Source organism: Petromyzon marinus, chromosome 1 (assembly GCF_048934315.1).
Source record: "Petromyzon marinus isolate PM22_M1 ecotype Great Lakes invasive population chromosome 1, UKy_Petmar_22M1.pri1.0, whole genome shotgun sequence".
Taxonomy (NCBI): Eukaryota; Metazoa; Chordata; class Hyperoartia; order Petromyzontiformes; family Petromyzontidae; genus Petromyzon; species Petromyzon marinus.
In genome coordinates this window covers 18108557-18134470 of record NC_133667.1, presented here as the reverse complement: position 1 = coordinate 18134470, position 25914 = coordinate 18108557, and the positions used below count along the sequence as shown (strand labels likewise).

The 25914-nt window shown below is 42.0% G+C and overlaps 1 protein-coding gene across 1 annotated transcript; it reads right to left on the bottom strand.

The window, feature by feature from the left end:
- Positions 1-5668: 5668 nt before the first annotated feature.
- Positions 5669-25497, bottom strand: LEO1 (LEO1 component of Paf1/RNA polymerase II complex). The gene is made up of 12 exons (XM_032963303.2): positions 25303-25497; positions 23333-24109; positions 22705-22818; positions 21238-21335; positions 20043-20185; positions 18121-18205; positions 17107-17201; positions 14338-14472; positions 12441-12576; positions 12141-12330; positions 7167-7264; positions 5669-6142 (listed from the first exon to the last, which is right to left on the bottom strand). Exons 1-12 carry the CDS (start codon positions 25370-25372, stop codon positions 6029-6031), a joined length of 2055 nt encoding a protein of 684 aa, XP_032819194.2. The 5' UTR covers positions 25373-25497; the 3' UTR covers positions 5669-6028.
- Positions 25498-25914: the final 417 nt, after the last annotated feature.

Here is a 25914-nt window from a genome sequence, read left to right as displayed (position 1 = left end):
AAAAGTTGATATCCATAGGCAGGGATGGGCCTTGTGTACCCAAATCACAATATCAGTAGGAAATGGAAATATTGAGGTAGATTTGTGTGTAGGTAAAGTGCTCTATAATGCTTAATGTATCGCTGGAGTTAGCAAGGTAATGCCATGGGAGTATTACCAATTTCAAGCTCTGGAGCAACTGTTATCCTGCAGCTTTATGCAAAAAGGACAAATTATTGTCTTCAGTTAACAGGAGGGTTTGATAAACAACATTACTATTTTATTTTTAAGTGGTTTCTACTATTTAGAGAAGATATGAAGTATTGTGCAGTAACCAATTTATGTTAGATATAGGAACTGCAAGACTCAAAAGGCAGAAAATACTTAAGAGTTGCATAAACAAGTAACGCTCTAAAAAGGTAGATTAAAGTGACTGGCTGAAACATGATATAATGGCAGGGAGTTTTCTATTACTTTAAAGATGATGAACAAATATTTAAAGTCCATGGGCCACAGCAAAAATCGGTACCACCTATGGTTGAAAAGCTGCTTTTCACCCAAGCTCGTAATGCTTTGGCGTTTGCATCGTCCTTGTACTGTTAGTCTTTTGGTGTCCTTTGGTCTAGCACTGGTGAGACCAAGCCATAAAAGAGGCTATCGAGGACAATCCGTTTCATGGACAATGAACACAAAGCATATTTTGAATGTTTTACCACAAGTATGTGGTTAATGCAGAATTGATGCCTTGTCATAGGTGTCTATTTAATGTTTGAACTTCTTAACACCTGTATTTATTGCCAGAAAGGGTCAAGCCTTCTCTCTTCAATCAAAATTTAACACTTTTAGTCAGATCTGATTACATTTTAGCACAAGTTGAGAATGATTTCCACATTTGGCACGAGGATTGAAACACTTGGGAGTGCTGCAGGTGATTTTGCAGCTCATAGAATTCCTACCCAGAACACAAAGCTAAAGCATTGTAAAGCCACCATTCGTGACCTTATACCTGACAGGCAATCTAAACGCATTGTGCTTCAGCATGAATGACCAAGACTGATGAAATCATAGCAATGTATCTGTAAGATATTTTTGGTTTTCCGGGAGCTTCTTCAGGAGCCGAATTCAGTTCCACGTCGTGGCTCAACAACACGGTTCCAATTGTCAATACCTGAGCCCAGAAACCATAAGGAAAATTGTTCACAGTTCAATATGCTGAAGGCTTTTTAAAAGCTTCAACACAAATGTGCTATGTAATTTGGTTCCATGCATTGTTTAAACTATAAATGAACAAGAATGTAATCATATACATATAGTATACGCTCCAGAACTAATCTCACATTGTGCCGAGTCTGAAAACACTTGAGATTTAAATTCTGGAAAGGCCAAGTGGCACTGGTGAGAGCACATTGTGAGCACTGGGTCATTCCAGTCACCTAGATACTTTTAACGACATCCATAACTTGGCCAGGGGACAGCCCCAGACACACCAAGACTCCCACACCAGCACCCTTTTCATAAATGACTTACAAAAAACAACCATCAGAATTCGAAAGCACAAGAACAGTTAAGTTGTAAACCAAAATATGGAAATTTTTAATGATAGTGTATAACATGCACCATTGTGGAGTCACATCCAAAAATATATCCCCCCCCCCCCCCTTAATGCTACTTCATGTCTCGGCTAGTGTTAGAACCGCCATTCCCCCTCGCTTACATGGAGGTGTTTTTTTATATCAAAGTGCTCTGAGTTAGAGGGCCGACGATGGTCTTTTCTCCTGATGTGCGAAGCCCAATGTGGATCAGTGGAAATATGGTTGAGTTCCGCTCGCGGCACAACCAACCCCCAATGGCGGAATGCTTCCATCCAGTTTGGACCTGTGAGCTGGAAATCTGGGAAGACCATGGAAATCTGAAGGTTGAGAGGCACCTCCCATTAGCACGGTTGACTATGCGCGGTACAACGGAAGTTCAACATAGATCGAGTGGGAGACGTTCACATGTGGCACGTGGCTGCCACGCGGACGCAGACCTTTTGAGTTCCGATGTGGGTACTGTGCGTGCTCATGAGGCCACAATATCTCAGAAACCCCCGGGAAGCAACAACTAAAGGCAAAATTCAGACTGCAGAGAACGAATTTCGGGTCCTCGAATATTGTACCGCTCGCCGAGGATTCGACAATGGGAAACGAGACCCCGACGAAGCAAAATGAAACTGCAAACAATAGCGCTGTAACAATTTTTGTTACTGGGTAGTAAGTGTTGTTTCCTAATTTCTTATTCCTGAAAAGTACAGAAAAAGGATATTATTCCCCAGAAACTTTGTTTTTGTGACCAGGACAGTGATATTTTTAAATGTACATATTTTCCAGAACATTAGTTAGATTCAGTGCTGAGTAAACTTGGAGTAACTTTTATAACTTTCCAGTAATATAATACGTGACTTTACCGAAAGAACCAAGAATACCCACCAGTTCAGTTTAGTTCCAGCTGCCTACTTTACCGAAAGAACCAAGAATACCCACCAGTTCAGTTTAGTTCCAGCTGCCTACGTGGATACATATCTGCATTATTCTGAGGTGGCATCAAGAGGCTGCAAGCATCCGGCAGACGAATTTTGCGATGTCTGCGGCCAATTTATCAAGACAAGAGCGAAAAAGTACTCTGTGGAAGCATCTGCTAAGATGTGTGAGGCCTACAAGGCATATTTCGGCATGCCTGTCGGGGATCAAGACAAACCCTGGACACCTCATTTCACCTGCGAGCAATGTAAAAAAAAACTGGAAGGTAAGATGGACAATTGTTTCTCGGAATTTTATGTTATAAAATTTGTTAAAATATTTAAAATTACTCTTTGGTTCTTTCGATAAAGTCACGTCGAAAATAAAATCAAATAATAGAATACGACGTTTTGGTTGCAACAAGCAGCCATCATCAGGTAAGAATGAGTGATGAAACACAGACACGGAAACAACAGGCAGACACATGCAGAGAGAGACACACCAAGACAAACAGAAGGACAACGAGTCTGTGCCGAGGCCTTAAATAGAGAGAGGGGGGAGGGGCCAGAGCAGAGAGAGAACTGGGGAGGCGGACAAACGAGGGGACAAGGAGGGAGCAGTGTGGAATTTCGGACCACAGTGGCCGGAGGATAGAGAATAGTTTCGAGCAAGAAAATCGAAAGTTTGAGAAAGCAAATTTACTAAAATTAAGAAGTGTAATGCAATGCAACACAGAGGGTCGGTTAACACAACAGTTAACGCATAGCCTGATTGCTTAACGTTCTTCCAAAGATAGCTAAATTTGAAGTTAAGTATGAGTTGTGTGGAAATCCTCCCTGTAGAGGTGGTTCAAACTAGATTCGAAGCTTTCTTGACTGCAGGAATTACTCTTTGGTTCTTTCGCTAAAGTCACGTAGAAAATAAAATCAAATAATAATAGAATACGTTTCTTTTTACTACATTTGTTGTCAAACTTCCTATTTCTCTCTAAATTTCTCCTTGTCTGTTCCACACTTAACTTCTAAATTAGCAATCTTTGGAAGAACGTTAATCAACCACAGCGGACCCGTTTTCTCTGGGGAGGAACAACGTCAAGTTGGAGCCACTGGTGGACCCCCGGAAGATGCTAATGCCACCACTGCACATTAAATTGGGCCTTATGAAACCATTTGTCAGAGCTGTAGATAAGGAGTCGGCAGCCTTCAACTACCTTCAAGACTTCTTCCCTCAGCTGTCTGAGGCAAAGGTCAAAGCCGGTGTCTTCGTCGGACCACAGATAAAGAAGATCCCGGAGTGCAATGAATTCCCCAAGAAGCTCACTAGTAAGGAGAAAGCGGCTTGGGACAGCTTTGTCGCAGTGGTTCGTGGCTTCCTGGGCAATCACAAGGTCAAAAACTATGTGGAGCTGGTTAAGACTGGTGAAGAACTACGGCACAATGGGTTGTAGGATGTCTCTTAAAGTCCATATCCTTGATGCCCATCTTGATAAATTCAAGAACATGGGAGCCTACTTGGAGGAGCAAGGCGAGCGCTTCCACCAGGATATACTGGACTTTGAACGCCGCTACCAAGGACAGTATAACGAGAACATGATGGGAGACTACATTTTGGGGCTGATTCGTGAAAGTGATTTACAGTATAATCGTAAAGCTCTAAAAACTACTACTAAATCTTTTGTAGTCATTTTTGTGTTACTTTAGTATAAATACATGTTCATTTTGATTCACTTTTTTTCTGACTTTGTGAACGAAAAGACAAATTCGCCCGTATTCTCATTGAAAATAGGTCAATTTTGAAATATCGCTGTCCTGGTCACAAAAGCAAAGTTTGTGGGGAATAATAGCAATTTTCTATGCTTTTTAGGCATAATTACGAAATAACACTACCCAGGAACAAAAATTGTGTGACGTCACTCATGTGGATCCCACCCCAATAATCATGAGGGTCATTATTTGCCATTGAATATTTCAGATTAACTGCAACACACCCGTCCTTGGATGGGCTATCGGTTAGTAAGCAATATAAATCCACACCTGTGAAACCATCTTGCTTAAAAATACAACAGGCAAAGCGATGCACAATGGTGGTTTGGTTGATGGTAACTTCACTATATTCATTGCACTCGATGCAAAACCCAAGACAAAACTGCCTTTACAGAGAAACTGTATTTACTTTTAAAAAACAATGCAATTGCAAATACAAGGTCGACTTATTTAATTTTTGGCCAAAATGTAATGAAAATGTGTTACAATTCAATAAATGAGCAATTTTTTTCTAAGTTCAAAACTTAAAAACGACTTGGAAGTCGTTGTGACAATGTACCAGCAGTATGTGCCAAAAGTCACACCTCCACTATTCCAGTATTTTGAAAATGCAATATTCCTGATTTTGGAACTATTGTTCAGTTATCTACAACTACACCTGGCAGACTCAGATGTAAAATCTGTTAAAACAGCAACCAGTGTGTAAACCTCAAGTCACCTTGATAATAGTGTAGTGACCGACTTGGAGACGTAACTTCTTGGAAGAAATTTTTTTAAACACCGAGAACACTTTTTACACTTGATACAATACACACACCCTGCACTATTACATACTGTCTGTCCCTTATACGCAACTCTACACGTTGCTAGCCTACACACAACGCTAGCCGTCTCGACACCGACGGCGCTGAACTAAGACAGCCAACTACGTCTTGCAGCGCAATTATCAAGTGGAGACGACAGCGATGAAGGCACGAGACGACAGCAGCGATGGAGACGATCTTCAGCAGCTACGACGATGGGGATCCCACTTCAAACGACAGCCCCGAGCTCCCGCTCGGGGTCCCCTTCTAACCTGTTAGCATGGCCTCGTTCCGCCCCGGCCACGCCCCCCTTCTGGAACCTACTAGCGGGCTCTCGACGTGTCCCTTCCATAACCTTTACCCTAGGTCCCTCTCGGGTCTATCACGCGGCCTGCTGTCAGTCAGGGCTGCTACAAGCTGCAGATTCCCTTCCCTACCAGCAGCCAGAGATATGCTACTTAGTGACCAATTCTGTCACTGCAATAGTAATAAATGAGACGGTGCTAAATGCATGTATATCAATTAGAAAATTATTCAATTTCCATAATATACATTTTTATTCCAAAGTATTTCTTTAACTTATACGTGCAGGCATTTGAAATAAAAAGGGTCAAGATGGAAACAATTTTTACCAAGGCGAATATTTATTAAGATTCATGTTTGCATGGTACACCATAGTTATAAAGAAACAACATTTTTACATTGTGGATCATTTTAGAAATGTTTTATTTGAACTGTGAATGCTTTAATGTGCTGTTCTCTTGGAATTATGTCATGGGATCTGTAAAGTCTAATTGATAACTATTTTTATTCTATGAAGAAATCGACCTGCTCACATCATGGAAACTGACCTGGTCAGCAAGATAAATACAAAGCTATTCAACTACCCTGAGAAAGAAGAAATATGCTAGAGAACATATGCAGAAGCGTCTTCAACATCACCTGGCCACCAATTACACGGGTTGCACATAATATTGCCAGCTTGCTAGTCCTCTTCATCATCCTCCTCGTCGCTGATAATATACCTCTTTTGCTTTTTGTTGGCCTTTTCCTCTTCCTCTGCTTTACGCTTTCCCGATGTTCCCTCTTCCGTACCCTCCTGTGAAATGTTAAGGAACAAAATAATTGTCTTCACCCAACTGTAAAAACACAGCTCTCAGCACTCTCAGGGTCATCTTGAGTGAAGCGCACGTGTCAGCCTGGAAACAGGTTTGCGTGTACACAGTGACTCAATGACTCCCGTTGCAATTGACATTGGTGATTGATGACAGGAAACATTCACTCTATGACAATGGATAGTGATTATAACCACATTTAACAAAACACAGGCTCTCTTTTATCGATGGTTCATGGTATACGTTTATACTTGCACAATACACTTTATATCAGAATAATTATTGCTGTGGATCATTGCAGCACTTAAGCATTTTACATTAGACTCTAAATGACAGAGAATCAAGTGTTTCACACATTACGATAAATGATCTTCAAAGCTGCTCTTTCGGGATAGCCATAAAAAAAGCACTGGTCCTTTCTCCTTCGCAACGTTTCACCTCCCACATTGGAGGCATCTTCAGGCAGTATGATCCAGCTAAGGTTTTACTACTGCTAATATACAAGTCCTGGTGGCTCAAGGAATGTGAGGTAATTGTTGATTCGTACTCTTAAATTGTATAGAATACACATCTACACAATAGATTACAAATCAATGATTATAACATTCTTGTGAGTCGCCAGGACTTACACATGGAGTAACAAAAGCTCAGCTGGATCATACTGCCTTCAGATATCTCCAACGTGAGGCAAAATGTTGCAAAGGAGAAATGAGCAACAGGATATCCTAATAGAGCAGCTTTTAGGAGCATGTATCATACATCAAGCCATGAAAACCTACATCAATGTTTTACATTACTTCAAACATACCTTGAAAAAACAAATGTAAAACATCCACATCACAGTATAATTAGGAAAATTACATTAAATGGATAACGCCTGTTAAACACCGAGTTATGCGATGTCATAGATTATATATTTTCTGCAACAATCCATGGATATTCTGGAGAAATGTTTTAATTATATATTTTGGACACGAGACATACAAGCTGTAAGCATGCAAGGCTAACCTCATCACTTTCAATTTTCTTGGCCTTGGCTGCACGAGCATTCTTATCATCTTCAGAGCCCTCGTCACTGTCGGACGAGTAAATCCTTGCTCGCTCCTCTGCAATCACATACACCCAAAGCATTATCCTTTAATATAAAAAAGTCCACGATCCGAAAACTCCAAGGTATGTGGGAAAATAAGATTTGGTTCATGGTTGATAATTATAATACGACACTCCTTTTGTTATGTTACTCTACATTAACCCACACATGAAATATAACTTGCACAGTAAATGTATACAGTGAGGGGAAAAAAGTATTTCATCCCCTGTTGATTTTGTACGTTTGCCCACTGACAAAAAAATGAACAGTCTATAATTTTAATGGTAAGTTTATTTGAACAGTGAGAGACAGAATAACAACAAGAACATCCAGAAAAAGCATGTCAAAAATTTTATAAATTGATTTGCATTTTAATGAGGGAAATAAGTATTTGACCCCCTCTCAATTAGAAAGATTTCTGGCTCCCAGGCTTATTTTATACAGGTAGCGAGCTGAGATTCGGAGCACACTCTTAAAGGGAGTGGCTCCTAATCTCAGCTTGTTACCTGTATAAAAGACACCTGTCCACAGAAGCAATCGATCAGATTCCAAACTCTCCACCATGGCCAAGACCAAAGAGCTCTCCACGGATGTCAGGGACAAGATTGTAGACCTACACAAGGCTGGAATGGGCTACAAGGCCATTGCCAAGCAGCTTGGTGAGAAGGTAACAATAGTTGGTGCGATTATTCGCAAATGGAAGAAACACAAAATAACTCTCAATCTCCCTCGGCCTGGGGCTCCATGCAAGATCTCACCTCGTGGAGTTGCAATGATCATGAGAACGGTGAGGAATCAGCACAGAACTACACGGGAGGATCTTGTCAATGAACTCAAGGCAGCTGGGACCATAGTCACCAAGAAAACTATTTGTAACACACTACGCCGTGAAGGACTGAAATCCTGCAGCGCCCGCAAGGTCCCCCCCTGCTCAGGAAAGCACATATACATGCCCGTCTGAAGTTTGCCAATGAACATCTGAATGATTCAGAGGACAACTGGGTGAAAGTGTTGTGGTCAGATGAGACCAAAATGGAGCTCTTTGGCATCAACTCAACTCGCTGTGTTTGGAGGAGGAATGCTGCCTATGACCCAAGAACACCATCCCCACCGTCAAACATGGAGGTGGAAACATTATGCTTTGGGGGTGTTTTTCTGCTAAGGGGACAGGACAACTTCACCACATCAAAGGGACGATGGACGGGGCCATGTACCGTCAAATCTTGGGTGAGAACCTCCTTCCCTCAGCCAGGGCATTGAAAATGGGTTGTGAATAGGTATTCCAGCATGACACTGACCCAAAACACACGGCCAAGGCAACAAAGGAGTGGCTCAGGAAGAAGCACATTAAGGCCCTGGAGTGGCCTAGCCAGTCTCCAGACCTTAATCTCATAGAAAATCTGTGGAGGGAGCTGAAGGTTCGAGTTGCCAAACATCAGCCTCAAAACCTTAATGACTTGGAGAAGATCTGCAAAGAGGAGTGGGACAAAATCCCTCCTGAGATGTGTGCAAACCTGATGGCCAAATACAAGAAACGTCTGACCTCTGTGACTGCCAACAAGGGTTTTGCACCAAGTACTAAGTCATGTTTTGCAGAGGGGTCAAATACTTATTTCCCTTATTAAAATGCAAATCAATTTATAACATTTTTTACATGCCTTTTTCTAGATTTTGTTGTTATTCTGTCTCTCACTGTTCAAATAAACCTACCATTAAAATTATAGACTGATCATTTCTTTGTCAGTGGGCAAACGTACAAAATCAGCAGGGGATCAAATACTTTTTTCCCTCACTGTAGTGTCTTCAGAAATCACTCAGACTGACACGTTGTAACAAGTCACCTGCTTACACTTTATTGACCTATTCTTGCACCAGTCGTAGGCACTCCTAGAGCTATCTGTACGGTCACTTAGATCTAACTTCTTCCCACTCGTATGTACGTGACACCTAACTTAGCCTGCCCTCAGGAGCTCTGCTCTCAGCGACTCCGCACACAGCGTTTTCGCATACAGCAGCTTCTACAACTCCACTGCTGCCCTCACCTACGCTACCTCAGACCCGCTCACCCGTCTGTTCCGGGCGGGGCGATCAGCCATCACCCGCCCGGCGACACGTGAGGGTTGAGGTCCCGTTGACGGCTGGAGCGGCAGTGGCGGCATGTCTTCACTCTTGTCCCCAGCAACAACTCTCGGCTCCGCTCCCACCCGCCCTTCGATCCTCCTGCCAATTATCCGAGAGTTCTCGTGTGTCTCTTTAAGCCCAGCCAAGCTGGCGCCTGTTAGCCCATTAATCAACCCTCATCTTCCCCGTCTCTCTGGCAATACCTCGGCCTTTGACGTGCACAACCAGTCGACGTTTGCTCCTGCTGTGCCCCCCCCCCCGCCGTAACAACTGGCAATTTGTCTGTGCAAACCTAACGTTTGCACGCGCGGACCCGTTTGCCCTCAGTTGCCCTCGGCTAACTGTGCGCACCGCATATTTCACTCCTCTACAAATAAAAAAATATGTCGTGTACAATACTGTACATATATACGTAATAGTAAACCTGAACCACACTGCATCGTTGGATGCTGAGTAAACATTAACTGGGACAGGCGATGGGCTTGAATGGGAGAAAATATGGTGTGTGTGTATTCATTCTTCGCAGCATCACCGCGAGGAGTGCAGTTAGAGTATTTCTTAACGATGCACATGGGAATCTCGCGATCAACCATGGATGGTCAAGCCATAGCAGTGCTATCGGCCAACTATACCTGAATACATTTGGAGTGAATGGTCAAATACAAATTGAGAAATCCCACGATGGGCAAAGTTTGAGTGTATAGTTTGACTACAGTTGAGATTGTGATCAGAATTTGAAAACTACTGAAAGTATGTCAATCACACAAACGTGCAGCAAGTAAAAACTCACTCAATATTCTTGGACTTAAACTACAAAAAGAGCCTTTGTGCGCTGTTTACATGCAAAGGAAACGCAGCACTCTCTTAGAGGTTGCAGATGATACATGGTGAGATAACATGGCAATGCACTAAAGTAGTGTTTTCTCATATATTCCACAATTTATATTACAAAGCAAACGAATTGGCTTCACCATGCTCTGCCAGTCATGGGTAGAGTTGGGCAATCCTCAACAGTTCTTAGCTTGGAATTGCAAATAAGATTGCGGGAACGGTGGAATTGGGGGGGATGCATAGACCCGTTGTGATGTAAGTGAGGGCCGGGCCCATGGGGACTGGCTGCCAGAATTAAACACAGTGGATCATCGATTATCTGGTTGCTTCGGGGGGGGGGGGGGGGGGGAAAGGAGGCGCCGGATTTTGAAAAACGCCGGATTATCACATCATTATTTAAAAGCTTATTTTTTCACATTCTTGAATAACATTAGCTTTTTAGGTGCTGATTTTTGGTGTTTTAACTTTGTTTACGATGTGAAATTGGCATAAAGACAAAAATAAACATCCTGTAAGAAGTTACCGTATTTACTGTACCTTACCACTCTAATCTCCAAGACTCTGTATGGCATGATGTACGCACTACTCCGCTCTTGTTTGAACAACTTGTGTTTGACGATCGCCGGACTGATGCAGCCTTCAGACCGGTGCTCCGGCGAACACCGAATTACACGCGCTTCTCCCCAGATCACTCTATTTTCTCTTTTTATTAATGTAGTTATCAGTCATAAAAAATACATTAAACCTCATTATTACGGTATTTGATCATTCGTAATTGGGGATAATTCGGCACGGCTGCGCTTTCGGCATATGAACCTTATGGCGGGACCCTGCGATCCCGAATAAAAGGAAGTAAAAATCGGAATTAATTAATTGATTTTTGGCGACTCCGTCCCACACGCACATAAACGCCGCGACCCACCAGAAATCATCTCGTTCTTCACCAAGCACCCATCGTTGCCAAAATTGCCGCAGTCATAAACAAAACTTTGAAACGTCGATTAGCACATCGTGTAGAGCTCGTCGAGAGGAATAGATTGCCGTATCGTTCGCCTTCAACAGACATAAAATGACGTCACAACGCAGTTTATGCTTATGGGACCCCGGGGTCCTGCCATAAGGTTCATATGTACAGTATTAGTAATTCGCCATGAGCTGAATAGCTGCACTGAATGGTGCAATTTCGGCATACACGTGGAGCGAGGCCATGCGCCACAACCAAAACAATGACAGCCTAGTGGTGGGCGTGCGGTGAGCGTTAGTACAGACCTGTTGCTTTGGACTTTACTTTGTTTATGCACTCTGTGCAAGCCAACCCTCTCAGAAATGTCATTTACACCTACATCAAGTAGTAATAGAAAGGGACTGAAGCATAAAGCCCTTAGTCTGCGAGACAAATCCAATATTTTGGATACAATTGATGCAGATGTGTCAATGTGTATGGTGTGTGAAGAGTTTGGAAAACAAAACATTTTGGGACAGGAGGCACTGGGAATTACCATTGTACATAATTCTGAATATTGGATAATTCGGCAAGGCCAGAGCCCCATAATTGTCAAATTAGCAAGGATTTACTGTATCTGCGTGCAGTATTGTCACTATTTAAATAGTTGTATGCAGTGTATAATGTGCTGAAACATTTGACACTGAAATCAAGCATAGCTACTTTTTTTTGTCAAGCACATGGTTCCAATTGCCAGACTGGTACAGCCTTTGGAGTGGTTTTGCCAGATCGAATGTTGGAAGCCGGATAATCACGCGCTGCGCTGGATAATTGAAGTACATATGCACCGGCCATACATTTCGATGGCAATTATTGTAGATATAGGGCTGCCTGGAATTTATCCGAATGCCGGCCTGATGGAATCGACTATGACCAGAATCATCAATGGAACGTAAAGCAATGCAACTGTTTATTAAAATGTGCACATACTACTGACCACGCATGTTGCCCTTGAAACGGTTCTTGATAGCCGCTAGGCTTATGGCCTCCTCCCCTTCCTCCTCCTCCTCCTCGAAGCGGTCCGACTCCAGGTAGTTGGAGCTCAGGCCCCGCATGTGTTGCTTTTCGCGCTGCCGCCGCTGCTGAGATTCACGTCGGATCGACGCCCGTAGACGCTCTTCTTCTTTCTGTATCAACACCAGTCAAGAATTTACATTAAGAGTATAAAGACACACCAGCTCATTAGCATTGATCCTTATACACACAATGCACGCATAAAAGAACACGTGTGGGTCACCTTAATCATCTCAGTCCGTTGGGACTCGGGGTCCTTCCCAGCGATGGGCAGAATTCTGATCTTCTGTGTTTTAGAGCAGCGGTCTGCCAGGGACAGCGTCATCTTTCTGTGTGTGGCGCTGTCTGTTGAATGAGGTCTGCGATGCACAAATAAAAATTACACATCAGTATTAAACATCACAGCTCATTCAGTTTAACACGTAGGCTTTCGCGACCAATATTATTCATAATAAAGGTTTTTGGGTTAGATCGCGTTATTTATAAATGTGTCGCAACCCTCCACCACCCGACACGGCCAATCAGTAAAAAAATGTGTCACGTTGACAATTTGCCAGAATTCTGGAAAATTGCTCGATGATGCTGGATGTAATTACCAGCGAAACGTCGTACTCAAAAATTGTAAATGTTGTGGATTCATTCTTCAACACACCGGTGGGCTAAAGTAGTGAACTATGTCTTTTTTCAACGTGACACATTTTTTACTGATTGGCCGTGTGGAGTGTTGGAGGATTGCCACACATTTATAAATAACGCGATCCAACCCAAAAACCTTTATTATGAATCACAGCTCATTACCAGCATACACAAACACATTACAGTAGCTGTTTCACAATATGCTTAATGTTCTACATATGCAGGTTACACTGCAAGGTGACATGATAGATTTAGTGCAATTATAACAAAGTCATTATTTGGGGAAAAAAAATATAAAAAAACTGCAAAATAACATAAAAATACCAAATACATATAAACAAAGATTGTAAAAATACTAAATATGTTTAGAAATGTATATATTTCTCCGAAACATGTTATGTATTAAAATTGTTTAATTAAAAATTTTTAAACCCAATGCCAATGCAGAGGACCATTACTAACATGACAATTTTTGGTCATTTGTTAAATCACTGCTGGATAAGGCTTCAACACCATGTCAGTCATTGGGGTTATTTGACCATACTACACCACACCAACAAGAATGGAGTTTGCAAAGGGTAGGTCAAGAATTGGTCTACATACCACTCGTCACTGATGTTAGCCGTGGCTAATAACCAAACTCGGTTATCCACAATTATACTGCCATGCGCGAACCACTGTAAGAACACACCCCCTACAGTGCCATTAGATTAGTAGATATAGATGTCAAGTTGAACACAAATTTTCTTGTTCAAGCAACCATTGCACCTATCTTCATTAATAAAGAAGTCCTCATCATCAAAACGCGTAAGTGACAAAGGCCTATTGTGCCAACCAATGTCCACGTTCCACTGTATATGGAAACCTCGCCGAACGCAGGGGTTACGTTCCTGAAACAGTCTATGTTGGGCAAAACCGGGTTCGACAAATCGTAGACCTTATGGGAAAAACAGGTTTGCGTTCGTGGGTTGGAAATTTTTGTTCAACTAATTTTACATGAATCTTGACTTAAAGCTTTCGTGAGTGCACGAATTCATATTCTTTGGGTTTTTGGTAAGTCATGCAGATAGTTTTGTTATTTTCTTTGAACCTATCTACGTGACTTTACCGAAAGAACCAAAGAAGAATAATATAATTCTACGTGATTTTCGCCATTGTTGTTGTAATAATGGATGCCGAGTCACTCTCCATTTCCTGAGTGCGTGTACACTCTTTCAATCATTGGTGACTATACTGTACTGATGAGTTTTAATAATGATGAATCTGGTCTACAGTTGTCTCAGTCTCAATGCTGCCTGTAGGTCACATTTCCTCAAATTAATTCAAGGATGTCCTTCGACAAGAGAATGGCAATGTAGTTATTCAGGAACTGTTGATGATTTTGCATATTGTAAGAGGTTTAGTGCTTTTTATATATAATGTATGATAACATGCTTAATGTAGATTCACACCACTGACAAGAGTGGTAATTAAACAGTTCATACCGGAAGGTGAGTTTGGTGCGGAAGACTGCCTGCCCCTGCAGCCCAGTACCCTGGCGAATGAAGAGATGGTTGTGGTCGCCTTGCAATGGGGCCTTGTGGACATCAAACACCTCATTTCCCAGATGCAGTGACATGCTGTTCACAACAGTGGATATTACACAATTAAGCAGCAGACCATTAGCCACATAACACAGATAAGTACTCAATCTCATAATCAAATCCTTTACAAAAATGCCGAAAATCTGACTCTAAATAAAGAAAACCAAATCATTTAAATGTCAATAAATTAACCATTGGATACCTAATAAATTTTTAAACCTGTGCTATAGTAGGACTAATAAAAAATGTATATTATCTTTGCAGTGATAATTATAATGAAATAAATGTCACACGTAAAGTAATTAGAGTAATACCTCGGTTTATGACGGGGATGCGTTCCTGAAAAGTGCGACGATTATCAAAATGACGTAAATCAAAGCAATTTACAGGTAGATGGAGACGAAAGCCGAGGTCACAGATACGAAAAAGGACGGATGATGCTGTCAGCGGCGTGTGGTTTGGGACGACACAAATCATGTGGTGGTATTGATAAAGTGACGACGTAGTTGCAAAATGATGTAAAAGGGGGAGCTGTAAATATAAGTATTATTGTATCTTAAAACACTTTCGATGTAAGATGATTCGTTATTACGTTCGTCAAATTCCACTTTTTGGGGTGTATATTGTTTGTTTCGAGATTACATTCATTTAAAAGTCTAAATATTTTTTGGTGAAATAAAAGCAATACACCTTCAGTAAATGCACATTGTCACTTGTCCGTGCATGCATTTTATACAGTTTCGAGCCATTTTGCCTGGCTGTGTCGTTCAAACTACTATTCGTTCCACCACGCTTTGGATTGTACATTCTCCCAAAAAGGAGGTGGCAGACAATCCGCCTACTGTCCCTCCCTCACCCAGTAAACCGTCTACCCTTCAACACCTCACATGAAGTGCACCGCAGTTTTTGGTTCGTTTTCATGTACAGATACGCTATAACAGGAGATAAAGGGCAGCCCATTGCTGCTCCTTGCTTTTGTAAAGTAAGATTTGGTACGGTACACAAAATTGAAAAACTAGTGTCTTGTACTAAAGATGAATTAACGAAGTTATCAACAAAAGGTGTGTATCGGATCGATTGCTTATGCGGTAAATGCTATATTGGACAGACGGGACGTAACATTAGCGTAAGACTAAAAGAACACCAAAGGAACATTAAATTATCTCAAACGCAACTGTCAACAGTGGCAGAACATGCTTGCCAACAAGGACATTCAATTGATTTTGATAACGTTGAAGTGTTATGCAAAACTAATTATTACTGGCCAAGACTAATTAGAGAATCCATCAAAATGGAGAAGACAAATCATTTAAACCGCTCTGATAGCTACAGACTCGGCGCAGCCTGGAAGCGTATTACTCTTTGTTTTTTTCGGTAAAGTCACGTATAAATAGGAAATAATAAAATAACATAATAGTGCACGATGTTTATGTTATTTTATTATTTCTTATTTATACGTGACTTTACCGAAAAAAACAAAGAGTAATTCCTGCAGTCACGAAAGCTTCGAATCAAGTGGAAGCGTATTATTAAGTAATACACAATACATATTGCAATTCCTTATAGAGGAGTCACATGCTAAGTGGCTGATTACTGATCTATTACATAATTGCAATACCCCCCCACCTCCACCTCTGATCTCAAAACCTGATGGGGTTCAACAATGATGATGTCATCCTGAACTGTTTAAGACCGGAAGCAGGTGGATGGCTTCACTAGCAAATCAACCCGAAGATGCTGGATGTAATTTCCAGCGAAACGTGGTACTCAAATTCTAAATGTTGTGGATTTACTTTTCAAACGCACCGGTGGGCTGAAGAAGTAACTAATTGGCGTTTTGTTCACGTGACATTTTTTACTGATTGGCTGTGTCGGGTGGTGGACTGTTGCGACATTTATAATAAGGCAATCTAACCCAAGAACCTTTATTATGAATAGTAGAGATAAGTTTAATATTAAAAAAAATTCACAAAATCTGTTCGCAAACCACTTGGCCACTCAGGCTTCCATACAAAATATGAATTGCTTTAAACGAGCCAATTAATTGATTGATGCCGATTTTGTCTCCGGATATTTGAGTACGTGTGCAAATTTGGGATCTATTGGACAACGGGAAGTGGACGAAATTTTGATTACAAGGTTTGACCACGACAAACAGAGGAATCAAGTTAAATAAAACCGTTGAAAAAACATTGGATTTTTAAGACAATTTTGGATCTTTTTCGGATGTTTCGATCATTTCCATTGTTTACAAATGTAAAATGTCTTTGCACTACACTAGTCACGCTACCAGATTCCATGTCACATGAACTTGTGGGAAAAGTGCATAAGTGCATAACATCATATTAATGATGTCACTCCCAGTTATGGATCAATCTGAAACAAAATATTCGTTTGAAATTCATCACTAAATTTCACATCTAGGCCTGATTTTAAAATATTTTTCTTTAACCTGAAAAATTGGAGCACATCCGTAAAGTGTGACTGGGCATGAGAATGTTAATCGATGCCAATTTCCCAAGTAAAGTCGGTTTACAAAAGTGGGAACATGGATTTAAACTGCATGAATAAATGGAACAAGAAGGCTAGTTTAGTAAGGATGGGGCTGCTCTATGGCAGTCATCTTGGAAGGCAAGTAGAAGCAGTGTGACGTTTGTGCAGATCCAGTACCTGCCATCGGACCAGCGGATGAAGCGTGCATTACTTTCCTTCACCTCGTTTCCATCATCATCCCGTATCGTACGCCACCTTATTGTGTTTTCAACCTGTGGTATAAGAAATTAGGCACTCCGGAATGCAGATCATGTTTATAGTTTCTTAATTTAAGCACATATACATCGGTGACTTAATCCAATAACTCTTATTCCACTATGGGTGGCATGTGAATGGAGTAATTTAGCCTGGTATGGGCAGGATGTGGGTTCGATCCGGACCCTGATGCCTGTATATTTGTAGTCTGCATGTGCTCCCCGTAGTCATGTAGATTTTTATCTGCATCCTTCGGTTTTTCTCTCCATATTTAGAAACAGGCATTTATATGTATTTGACAACTCTAAATTCCCACATATGAGAAGCAAGTTTGTCGAGCTACCATGTGTGGCCAGGTCGCCTCTGAAAAATAAATAATAGCTCAGAAGACTACCTGATCAAATACAAAATGTAGTCTACAGTAAATCCTATGTGATGGATCTTACACAAAGTTCAAGTAATAAATTATGGGTGCCAGATGCAAAATAGATCCACAAATATTGTTTAATCTCCTCAATAGTTCCCCTGCTGCAGTGTTTACAGCTTCACAGATGATGAACGTATCATGTCATGCATGTGAAAGGTCCAAGGTAAATAAACAAAATCAGTATAGCAGTATTCATTTTAAGTTTCTGCCATTGAAGGAAAGTACTGATTTCGGTCATGCACACACACATTTTCCTCTGTATCCCTATCTCATCTTCAAGCAAGCCTCGCATACTTTAAAATAATGAGATTTGTATGTAGAGCTACAGGTTTAATGATATAGGCTCACCCAAATTAATTTAATATCGTTATGTCATTAGGTACAATTGTGAAACAGGCAACACCTTTCGGATGACAGCAGTTGGTAAAACAAAACAATTATTTATAATTTTAGTTTATTTTGACGAAGAACAAATAACAAACTGGATTAACGATCAAAACACCATTTACCTTCAATTTCAATCTCGTGCGTCCCTCTTCATCCATTGTTTCATCATCTTCGAACTCATCTTCATAATATTGGGGATCAAATGGCCTGTTGAAAGGGATAAACATTAAATACACTGAGACCTGCATACAATATGATGTTAACTAAGTCGCCTGGTATACAGGAGGACGTGGGTTCGATCCAGACCCTAACACCTGCTGTATATTTGAAGTTTGCAAATTCTCCCCGTAGTCGCGTGGATTTTTCTCCAGCTCCTCCGGTTTCTCCCTCCATATTTAGAAACGCGTTTAGAGTATTTGGCTGGTATAAATGACCACGTGATAAGCCACTTTGTTGAGCTATCACAGGTCACGTCTGAAAAAGAGCAATGTAGCTCAGTGGGCCTTACCTGGTGAAATAAATATTTTTTTAAAGTTTAGTTTTTAATGGAGCACATGCTGTCCAGCAAGTAAATTTCCATCAAATGTTTAAGTCAGAAAAATTGAAAATACATGTCACAGTCATGAGAATGCACACATAACAAATTATGTCCTGGATCCACCTAATATGATCCAAGGCAAAGTGCTGGAAGATACAATAAATGAATTATGCATGTTTGAGAGAGCAGTACTGTCTGTGTTACTGTACGGGTCAAAGATGTATACCAAATACATGATAAAAAGAGCTTCTTGAATTTCATACAAGGATGGGGTAACTAATTGAGATGTATATTGAGAACATGGGAAGTAAACATGCATAGGTAAATAGAAAGTGTATGTTACGATGCATAGGGAACATGTGCAACGAAGCAATGAGTTGGTTTTCAAGTGAGGTATGATCAAGAAAAGACCTTGAGTTAAATGGTAGGATACTCTAAGATCGAACATTAAGTTTCAATGTTAACTGTGCATCAGTTTCAGGTTCTAGTAAAAGGGAGCGACGGTGAGGCGTGGTGGATTAAACAGAATTATGATGCATTTGTGATGTTGGGTGCAGCTACTGACAGTTAACATGGAGACTGGTTAATTTAATTAACAAATCCCATACAGAAGGATCAAGAACATTAAAGAAGACTTCATGCCTTTATGAAGTCAAGCGCCTAACGAAGTGAATACATTATTCAGAGGTTGTGAAGGATGCTTGGAATTTCATGGCAGGATAATTTAATTTCGAAGCACAAGACAGAATGTGATAAAAAAAACATTGCAGATATAATGAAGAAAGGGAGATTACAACGATATATTTGTGGAATGGAGGGTTGGTTACCAAGGTAATGACTCCGGGAGCCAGAGGATAGGCAAGGGAGAATCATGTATTTTTAGCAACATATGCAACCATTGCAACATTTCTCTCAAGGGTGAAATATTGTAATGTTTTTTGGCAACATGTGTTGCATGGTATCCATGGCATTACATAACTTCCTTGGTTCTGCCATGTGAAGAAAAAATATCAATTTCCCTGTATATTGTAAATTTGAATAAAATTCAAACAAAATAATGTTACGAGTAAATTCCATCATTCTGAACTTTGCAAAGTACTGATATAAGTGCACGTTTCGCTAAAAATAGGTGGTATCTAATGATTTAGGTTCAAACATTATTTTGCATCCAAAAAATTATTTAGTGAACTGTTCAACATGGTAATTTTAAATGGAGTGTTACCTCCTTGTCTATTCTTATTTCATAACATACTGCCTCAATACCATGCATGCCACGAAGTCATATTTAGGCTACCTACATAAAATATTTGAAGTAAAAATATTATCTACCTAAACACATTCAGAGATTAGCCTTCAGAGTAGATGCACTAGCTATATCATCACCAAGGCAGAGCATTTTCAGAAGAAATAAATGCGACTTATAATTAGTGCCAAACATAATTTAATAGCATGTCAATGATTGCTCGACGAGACAACATAACAGCAAGGCCCCAAGGAATCACGCACCTTGTTTCCACGCTGAGGAAGTTGGGAAGCTTGACAAAGTATAGCTCGTTGCCAAGGTCTGTGTTCACTTTGGGGATCTCTACCTCGATACGAGTCTCTGGAGGAGGTGCCTCAGTTGGCTCTTGTTCACCATCTTCTCCGTCCTACACACCAGCAGAAAGTGTGTAATACATAGGTAGCACACACGAAACACACATGCAACCCGATTTCACATAAACACAATCATGTATATGTAGTGACATTGCTGGATGTCAATATGCTGGGTGCAGTGCCGGCCCTAGAGGGGCACGACGTGCGGTGTAGCGACATCGCGGATACAAGAGTGGTGTGGGTGTAGTACCGGCCCTAGAGGGGCCCAGTGAGCGCTGAATATAATAGCGCTAGATGGCACCACGCTATACGTGCAGTGCCGATCCGACAAGACAGGGTGTGTGAGTGCCAGCCGAAGGATGAGGTTACGTGAGGCTATGGCACTCTGGTTGACCTGGGAGGACACGTGACCAGTTAAGTTGACAAAGGAGCCCCAAGAGGGGGCTAGGGGTGGTCACGTGATTGTGACACTGATCCTTCCCGAGGATTCTAGAAGGTGGACGTGGCCAAGGGCGGAGCCGGCCATGCCACAGAGAATATAATCCGGGTCCCAAGAGGGACCAGGGTTGTTGTTCATCCTGGAAGGTCCTCCGTTCAACGAGTCTCCAACACGTGGACCCGGGCCGAAGCTGTTGGTCCCGGTCCGTAGTAACAGTTACGTTGTAATTAGTGTAGTTAGCCTAGTGGTCACAACTATAGGTTGTTATTCTGTTAAGGGGAAAGTTACCCCTTGTGTTGTAACTGAATAAATATGTTGCCTCCAAGTCGACATCTGCGACTCAGTTGAACCCATTACATATATGTAGTTTTAACTTTCATATTTTTACTTGGAAATTTAATACCTTATATATTTGAAAAATAAATCTCACAATTTGTTTAATTAAAACGGTAGAAAGTTGATTAATAATTCAACTATACACTGATCTGCAGGAAAAAAAAATAAATGCAGATTGTACATACCAGGAGCACACAGTGAGAAACATAAAGACATCAGAAATTTGTGTTATACCTTAAGACATTTGCAATAACGACTTCACCACAACTTTGCCATAAGTTGGTTCGGAGCCAACTGTATTACACCGAATTTGCAGTTTTTGTTACTCACCAGTGGCCGACCAGGTGTAGCAGGCTTTCTTTCCTCATCGCTGTCTGACGAGATGTCATCCGCATCGCCAAACAGGGTGTCCACTGTGGCTTTCTTATCTGAGGCAGGAGATGGGTGTTCAACAAGTACAGAAACATAATGTTGTGCACTGCAGTTCAATGGACAAGTATAATAATTTCTATTTAACACTAACACGCAAGACATTTAAATGTATGAGATACACTTATCTTCCACATATATGCAAGCCCTCATGTATGCAAAAGTATGGAAATGTTTAAATAAAGGTATCTCTATACTCAATGAGTCTGAGAAAATATTTGCAGTTCAAAGCGTTTTTTTTTAAAGTCTACATTATTCGCAGGATAATAGCTGTTTACAGTTAAATTAAGCAAGCTGAAACTGCCATTTATCTACGGGAGGAGTAATACACATAAACACCAGCACAATTACCAACTGCAAGATGTATTTTTTTCCTGTTAAAACATGAGATGTGAAATCCTTATCAAACTCGAACATGAACACATTGATAACCAAACAAACGACAGGAGTGCAGTACATGGCAAACTTAATTAATATCTCAAAAGATGTGTACACGTGAACATTGGAACAGAGCTGTTCAAAAGACAATGCTGAAACTGTGCTTTATTAGCCATATGCTACAATGGCTTGGACTCTACCTTATTCATCAGCAGACATGATCAACCTGTGATCCAACAATTCACCCAGCACCTGGACTAGTGGACTATCTCCATGGTAAACGTACTTACAGATGCATTTATGCCCTTGAATGCCATGTCGTTATTCTCTAGAGACATGTCCTGCTGAAACCCACTTACTTTTCTAAACAAAATGCCTATAACCTATGATCTGAATTTTTTTCTTATTTTTCTCTCTCAATGTCATTCCGAGCATCTCTCCATACTTTTTCATGCCCCTTGAAGATTTTATTATATTTTTTCCTCATTAATGTCCACATTTCGGATTCACATTTCACAAGTAAAATGCACCAATTCAACAGTTTCTTTTTTGGTCACTTGATACGTTGATACGTTGCTTCGCACCATTAAGATCAGCTTATAAAATAACTTTCATCAGCTTTGTCCACCTCCCTTTTTCATCATTTTTATTCCAGTACACTTTAATAACTGTCCTAGGTACACATTATTGTTTTCCAGTTGAATCCTTCCAAACAATATCTAATTATCATGACCTTTGTTTTCCTCAAATTATTCATGGGCCCAACTTTGCAGCCGTCTTTATTGATATTTTCAACTTTTAACACACACATTATTTGCTCGCTCTCAAAGGGAAACCACGGACAAGCCGGGGGCAGTAGTTTCTAAAGTTTTGTGTAGTTAATTTTCTATAAATTCCTTACTAGTGGATGTGTTTTACTCCACTCCTTAAAATATGATGTACTCAATGCTAGTGACCAATGTGGTGAGATCGATATGTTTAAGAATGTACCTGCTGCTGTGTCAGAGTCGCTGTCAGAGCCGGAGTGCGTGGCCACGGTCCTCCTGGGCTTCCGTCCAATTTCATCTTCACTGTCACTACCACGTGCTGAGTGTTGCTCTGTATCTGCAAGTATGTGCGCATATGTACACAGGTGAGTACAAATACAAGTCAAATAATATCGAGCAAGGTCGTAATTCGGTTTGACATCACAATGCTAACAGCGTTATTATTTTCCATACCATGTGTGCTTTTATTTAGGGTAAGTGGAGACAATGTAACATTTGATAGAATGGGCACTGAGGGAATGAAACGTCCTCCAAATATTGTACAGTACTTTATAACTTGCTAATTAAATAAGTGTCTAAAAGCTGTGTCGTGAAAAAGCTTCACAATTATATTTAACCACGTCATTACATTTTAATATTTGATGTTAAACTAAATGTTATTACATTATGAATTACATATTGTTTAGCAACAATTCGATTTTAAATATCCTAAATTACGGTAATATGCATGGGGATATAAAGCATGGCTTTAAAGGGCAATAACTGTGAATATAGTAAGAATGTTAAACAGTTTTCAGTTAAAATCCTAAGAAACATATCACTCCATCAATAAGTCGTGGTGGCCAGTTTACCAGATATACGCCGACTGTCTTCATGTTCATTGTTTGAATGAGCCCTCTCCTCGTCAGACTCCTGAGCTTTCTCATCCTCCCCTGCAGAGCGGGGGCTCGCCTGCTCCCTATCCGAGCCCTCGGCTGCTGATCTGGGGCTTGAGGGACCCCACAGGTCGCCCTCGTCCACATCTGTATTCTGGCCCCCCTCACTGTGCCTGTCCTCCACATCCGAGGGACGGCCGTCCTCAGAGCGGCCGCTCTGTGGTTCTTCTGCATCAGAATGGTGGCCCTCGGACACGCTGTGCTGCTCCTCCGCGTCCGAGTGGTGGGTTTCCGAGCCGCTGTGATGCTCCTCCGCATCAGAATGATGGGCCTCGGAGCCGCTGTGGTGCTCCTCCACGTCTGAGTGGTGGCCCTCCGATCCACTGCGGTGTTCCTCCACGTCCGAGTGGTGGGCCTCCGAGCCACTGTGGTGGTCCTCTGCGCCACTGTGGTGGTCCTCTGCATCAGAGTGGTAATTGTCATCGTTGTGTGCAGACGTGGCTGACGCGGCTGACACGGCAGAGTGCTCGGAGTGGTTGTCACCGTGCCGGGAGGCAGCGTCTTCGTCACTGTCATCACCAAACAGCTCCTTGTTGCTGGGTTGGGCTGCTTGCCTCTCATCGTCCTCGTCGTCTTCCTCCTCCTCACCGGCACCCTCCCGCTCACTCCCGCTCGCTGATCTCCCGCTCAGGGACTCCGCCCGTTCATGCTGCTGCTGCTGCTCATGCTCAGACTCCGAATCGGAGCCAAATGCTAGTAGGGCATAAACAAAACCGAGTGACAAATGGTCGTGTTAATTATTTGTCATGTTTTTTTTTATGATTACATTCAAATTATTCACGTACTACAACTCTACTTGGCTATAATTATGGGAAGAAACATGCTACTGATAATTGTTAACCGCGACCATATCGCATGACGGTGATTAAGTTATATTTGTGTGTGTACAGCTCATCACCAATTATCCCGGCTGCTTGCAACATTAACCCCCCGGGTCCTGGACCGATCCGGCGAAATCGGCACTACGTGTGTGGTAAAACAAGTAGCTATGCTTGATTTCACTGTCAAATACATCACACACTACATAACTGAAACAATGAAAAGAATGCACGTATGTTTTTTTCATGACGAATGGATAAAGTAATTTTTATTAAAAAGTTAAAATAGAGTGCGATCCGGCGTTCGCCGGAGCACCGGTCTAAAGGCTGCATCAGTCCGGCGATCGTAGAACATCATCACATGCAGAGTCTTGGGAGTGGTACGCTACAAGTCACTTTTTACAGGATGTTTTTGTCTATTTACGTGTATTTAATGTTATTCAAGAAAGTGCAAAAGTAAGCTAATTTAAATAACGATGTGATTACCAGGCGTTTGTGTAAATCCCGTCGCCCCCTTCCCCCCCCCCCCCCGAGTAACTTGGTGATCTCTACTGAACTCGTGTGCCTAGCGGTGATTATCTGAACCGGTCCTGGGCCCTCCCCCAGGGAGTAAAACGTCGCCACGAGGGAGACAAAGGCGGTCGGGCGTGGTGCTGGCCACCAACCCCTCTCGCGTGTGCCGGGCCGGCCTTCATAGGCGCCGCTCGCTAACAGCACTTGCCCCAACAGTCTGTTAAAGATACACGGGGTGGGGGGGGCGGTGGGTCTTTGTCTTGTTTAGGACATTGTTTATTGTTTATCTCGGAGACATTGTTTATCTCTAGGACATTGTTTATCTCTAAGACTTTGTTTATCTCTAGGACATTGTTTATTGTTTATCTCGAACAGTGCCCACGCCTCGCGGCACAGGCGAGGGCGCCGCGAGGCCTGTCCCGGCTCGGGCCCCGAACCTCGCCTTGCCTAGCCGCGCTGCCGGGAGAAGCGCGAGGGTCTCCGGCCGCGCGTCGCGATCCGCGGCGGGGGAGGGGGGGGTCGGATGTGGTGGGGGTTGGGAGTCGGGGTGGTCACCATGGGACGCGCGCTCCGCCTCGCTGTCGTCGTCGTCGTCGCTGCCGAAGAGGCCGTGCATGTCCGCCATGGCGAGCCGTGCTCGTTGACGAGGCGGCAGCTTCCAGTGGGCTAAGGGCCACAGCGCCGCGGGGTGAACGGCGCAGTTTCGCGACTCCTCGATTCGACGGCAATCGATTCTCGTGCGGCGACAACGGCTGCATCGATTAGTCGATCCATTATATAATCAGTCGTCTGTGAAATTTTTGATTTAAAGCTTTCGTGACTGCAGTAATTCATATTCTTGGCTCTTTCGGTAAAGTCACGTTGAAGGGAAACAACGGTCGTCACCTGATGACGACCGTTTGTGTTATGGTCGAAACGTCGTGAGAATTTTTTATAGTTTTATATATACTTTATTATTTTATTGTTTCCCTTCAACGTGACTTTACCGAAAGAGCTAAGAATATGAGTCGTCTGTGGTTTCATAGGGCTCAGGAAACATTCAGCTAAGTAGCTGCATGCGGCCGTTTTAAAGGACTGGATTGCGGCTCATGAAATGTTGAGGGGTTATTTTTTTTATTCGAAAAAAAAGGCTCTTGTTATTTTGGTTGCTTACCCCTGACTATGGCA

Excerpts from the sequence above, each read along its gene's own strand:
- LEO1 (XM_032963303.2), bottom strand. The coding sequence starts at position 25,372 with ATGGCGGACATGCACGGCCTCTTCGGCAGCGACGACGACGACGACAGC. Across the intron at positions 7,265-12,140 it reads TTTCAAGGGCAACATGCGTG|AGGAGCGAGCAAGGATTTAC; the intron begins GTCAGTAGTATG and ends ATGTGATTGCAG. Across the intron at positions 6,143-7,166 it reads AGAAAATTGAAAGTGATGAG|GAGGGTACGGAAGAGGGAAC; the intron begins GTTAGCCTTGCA and ends AACATTTCACAG.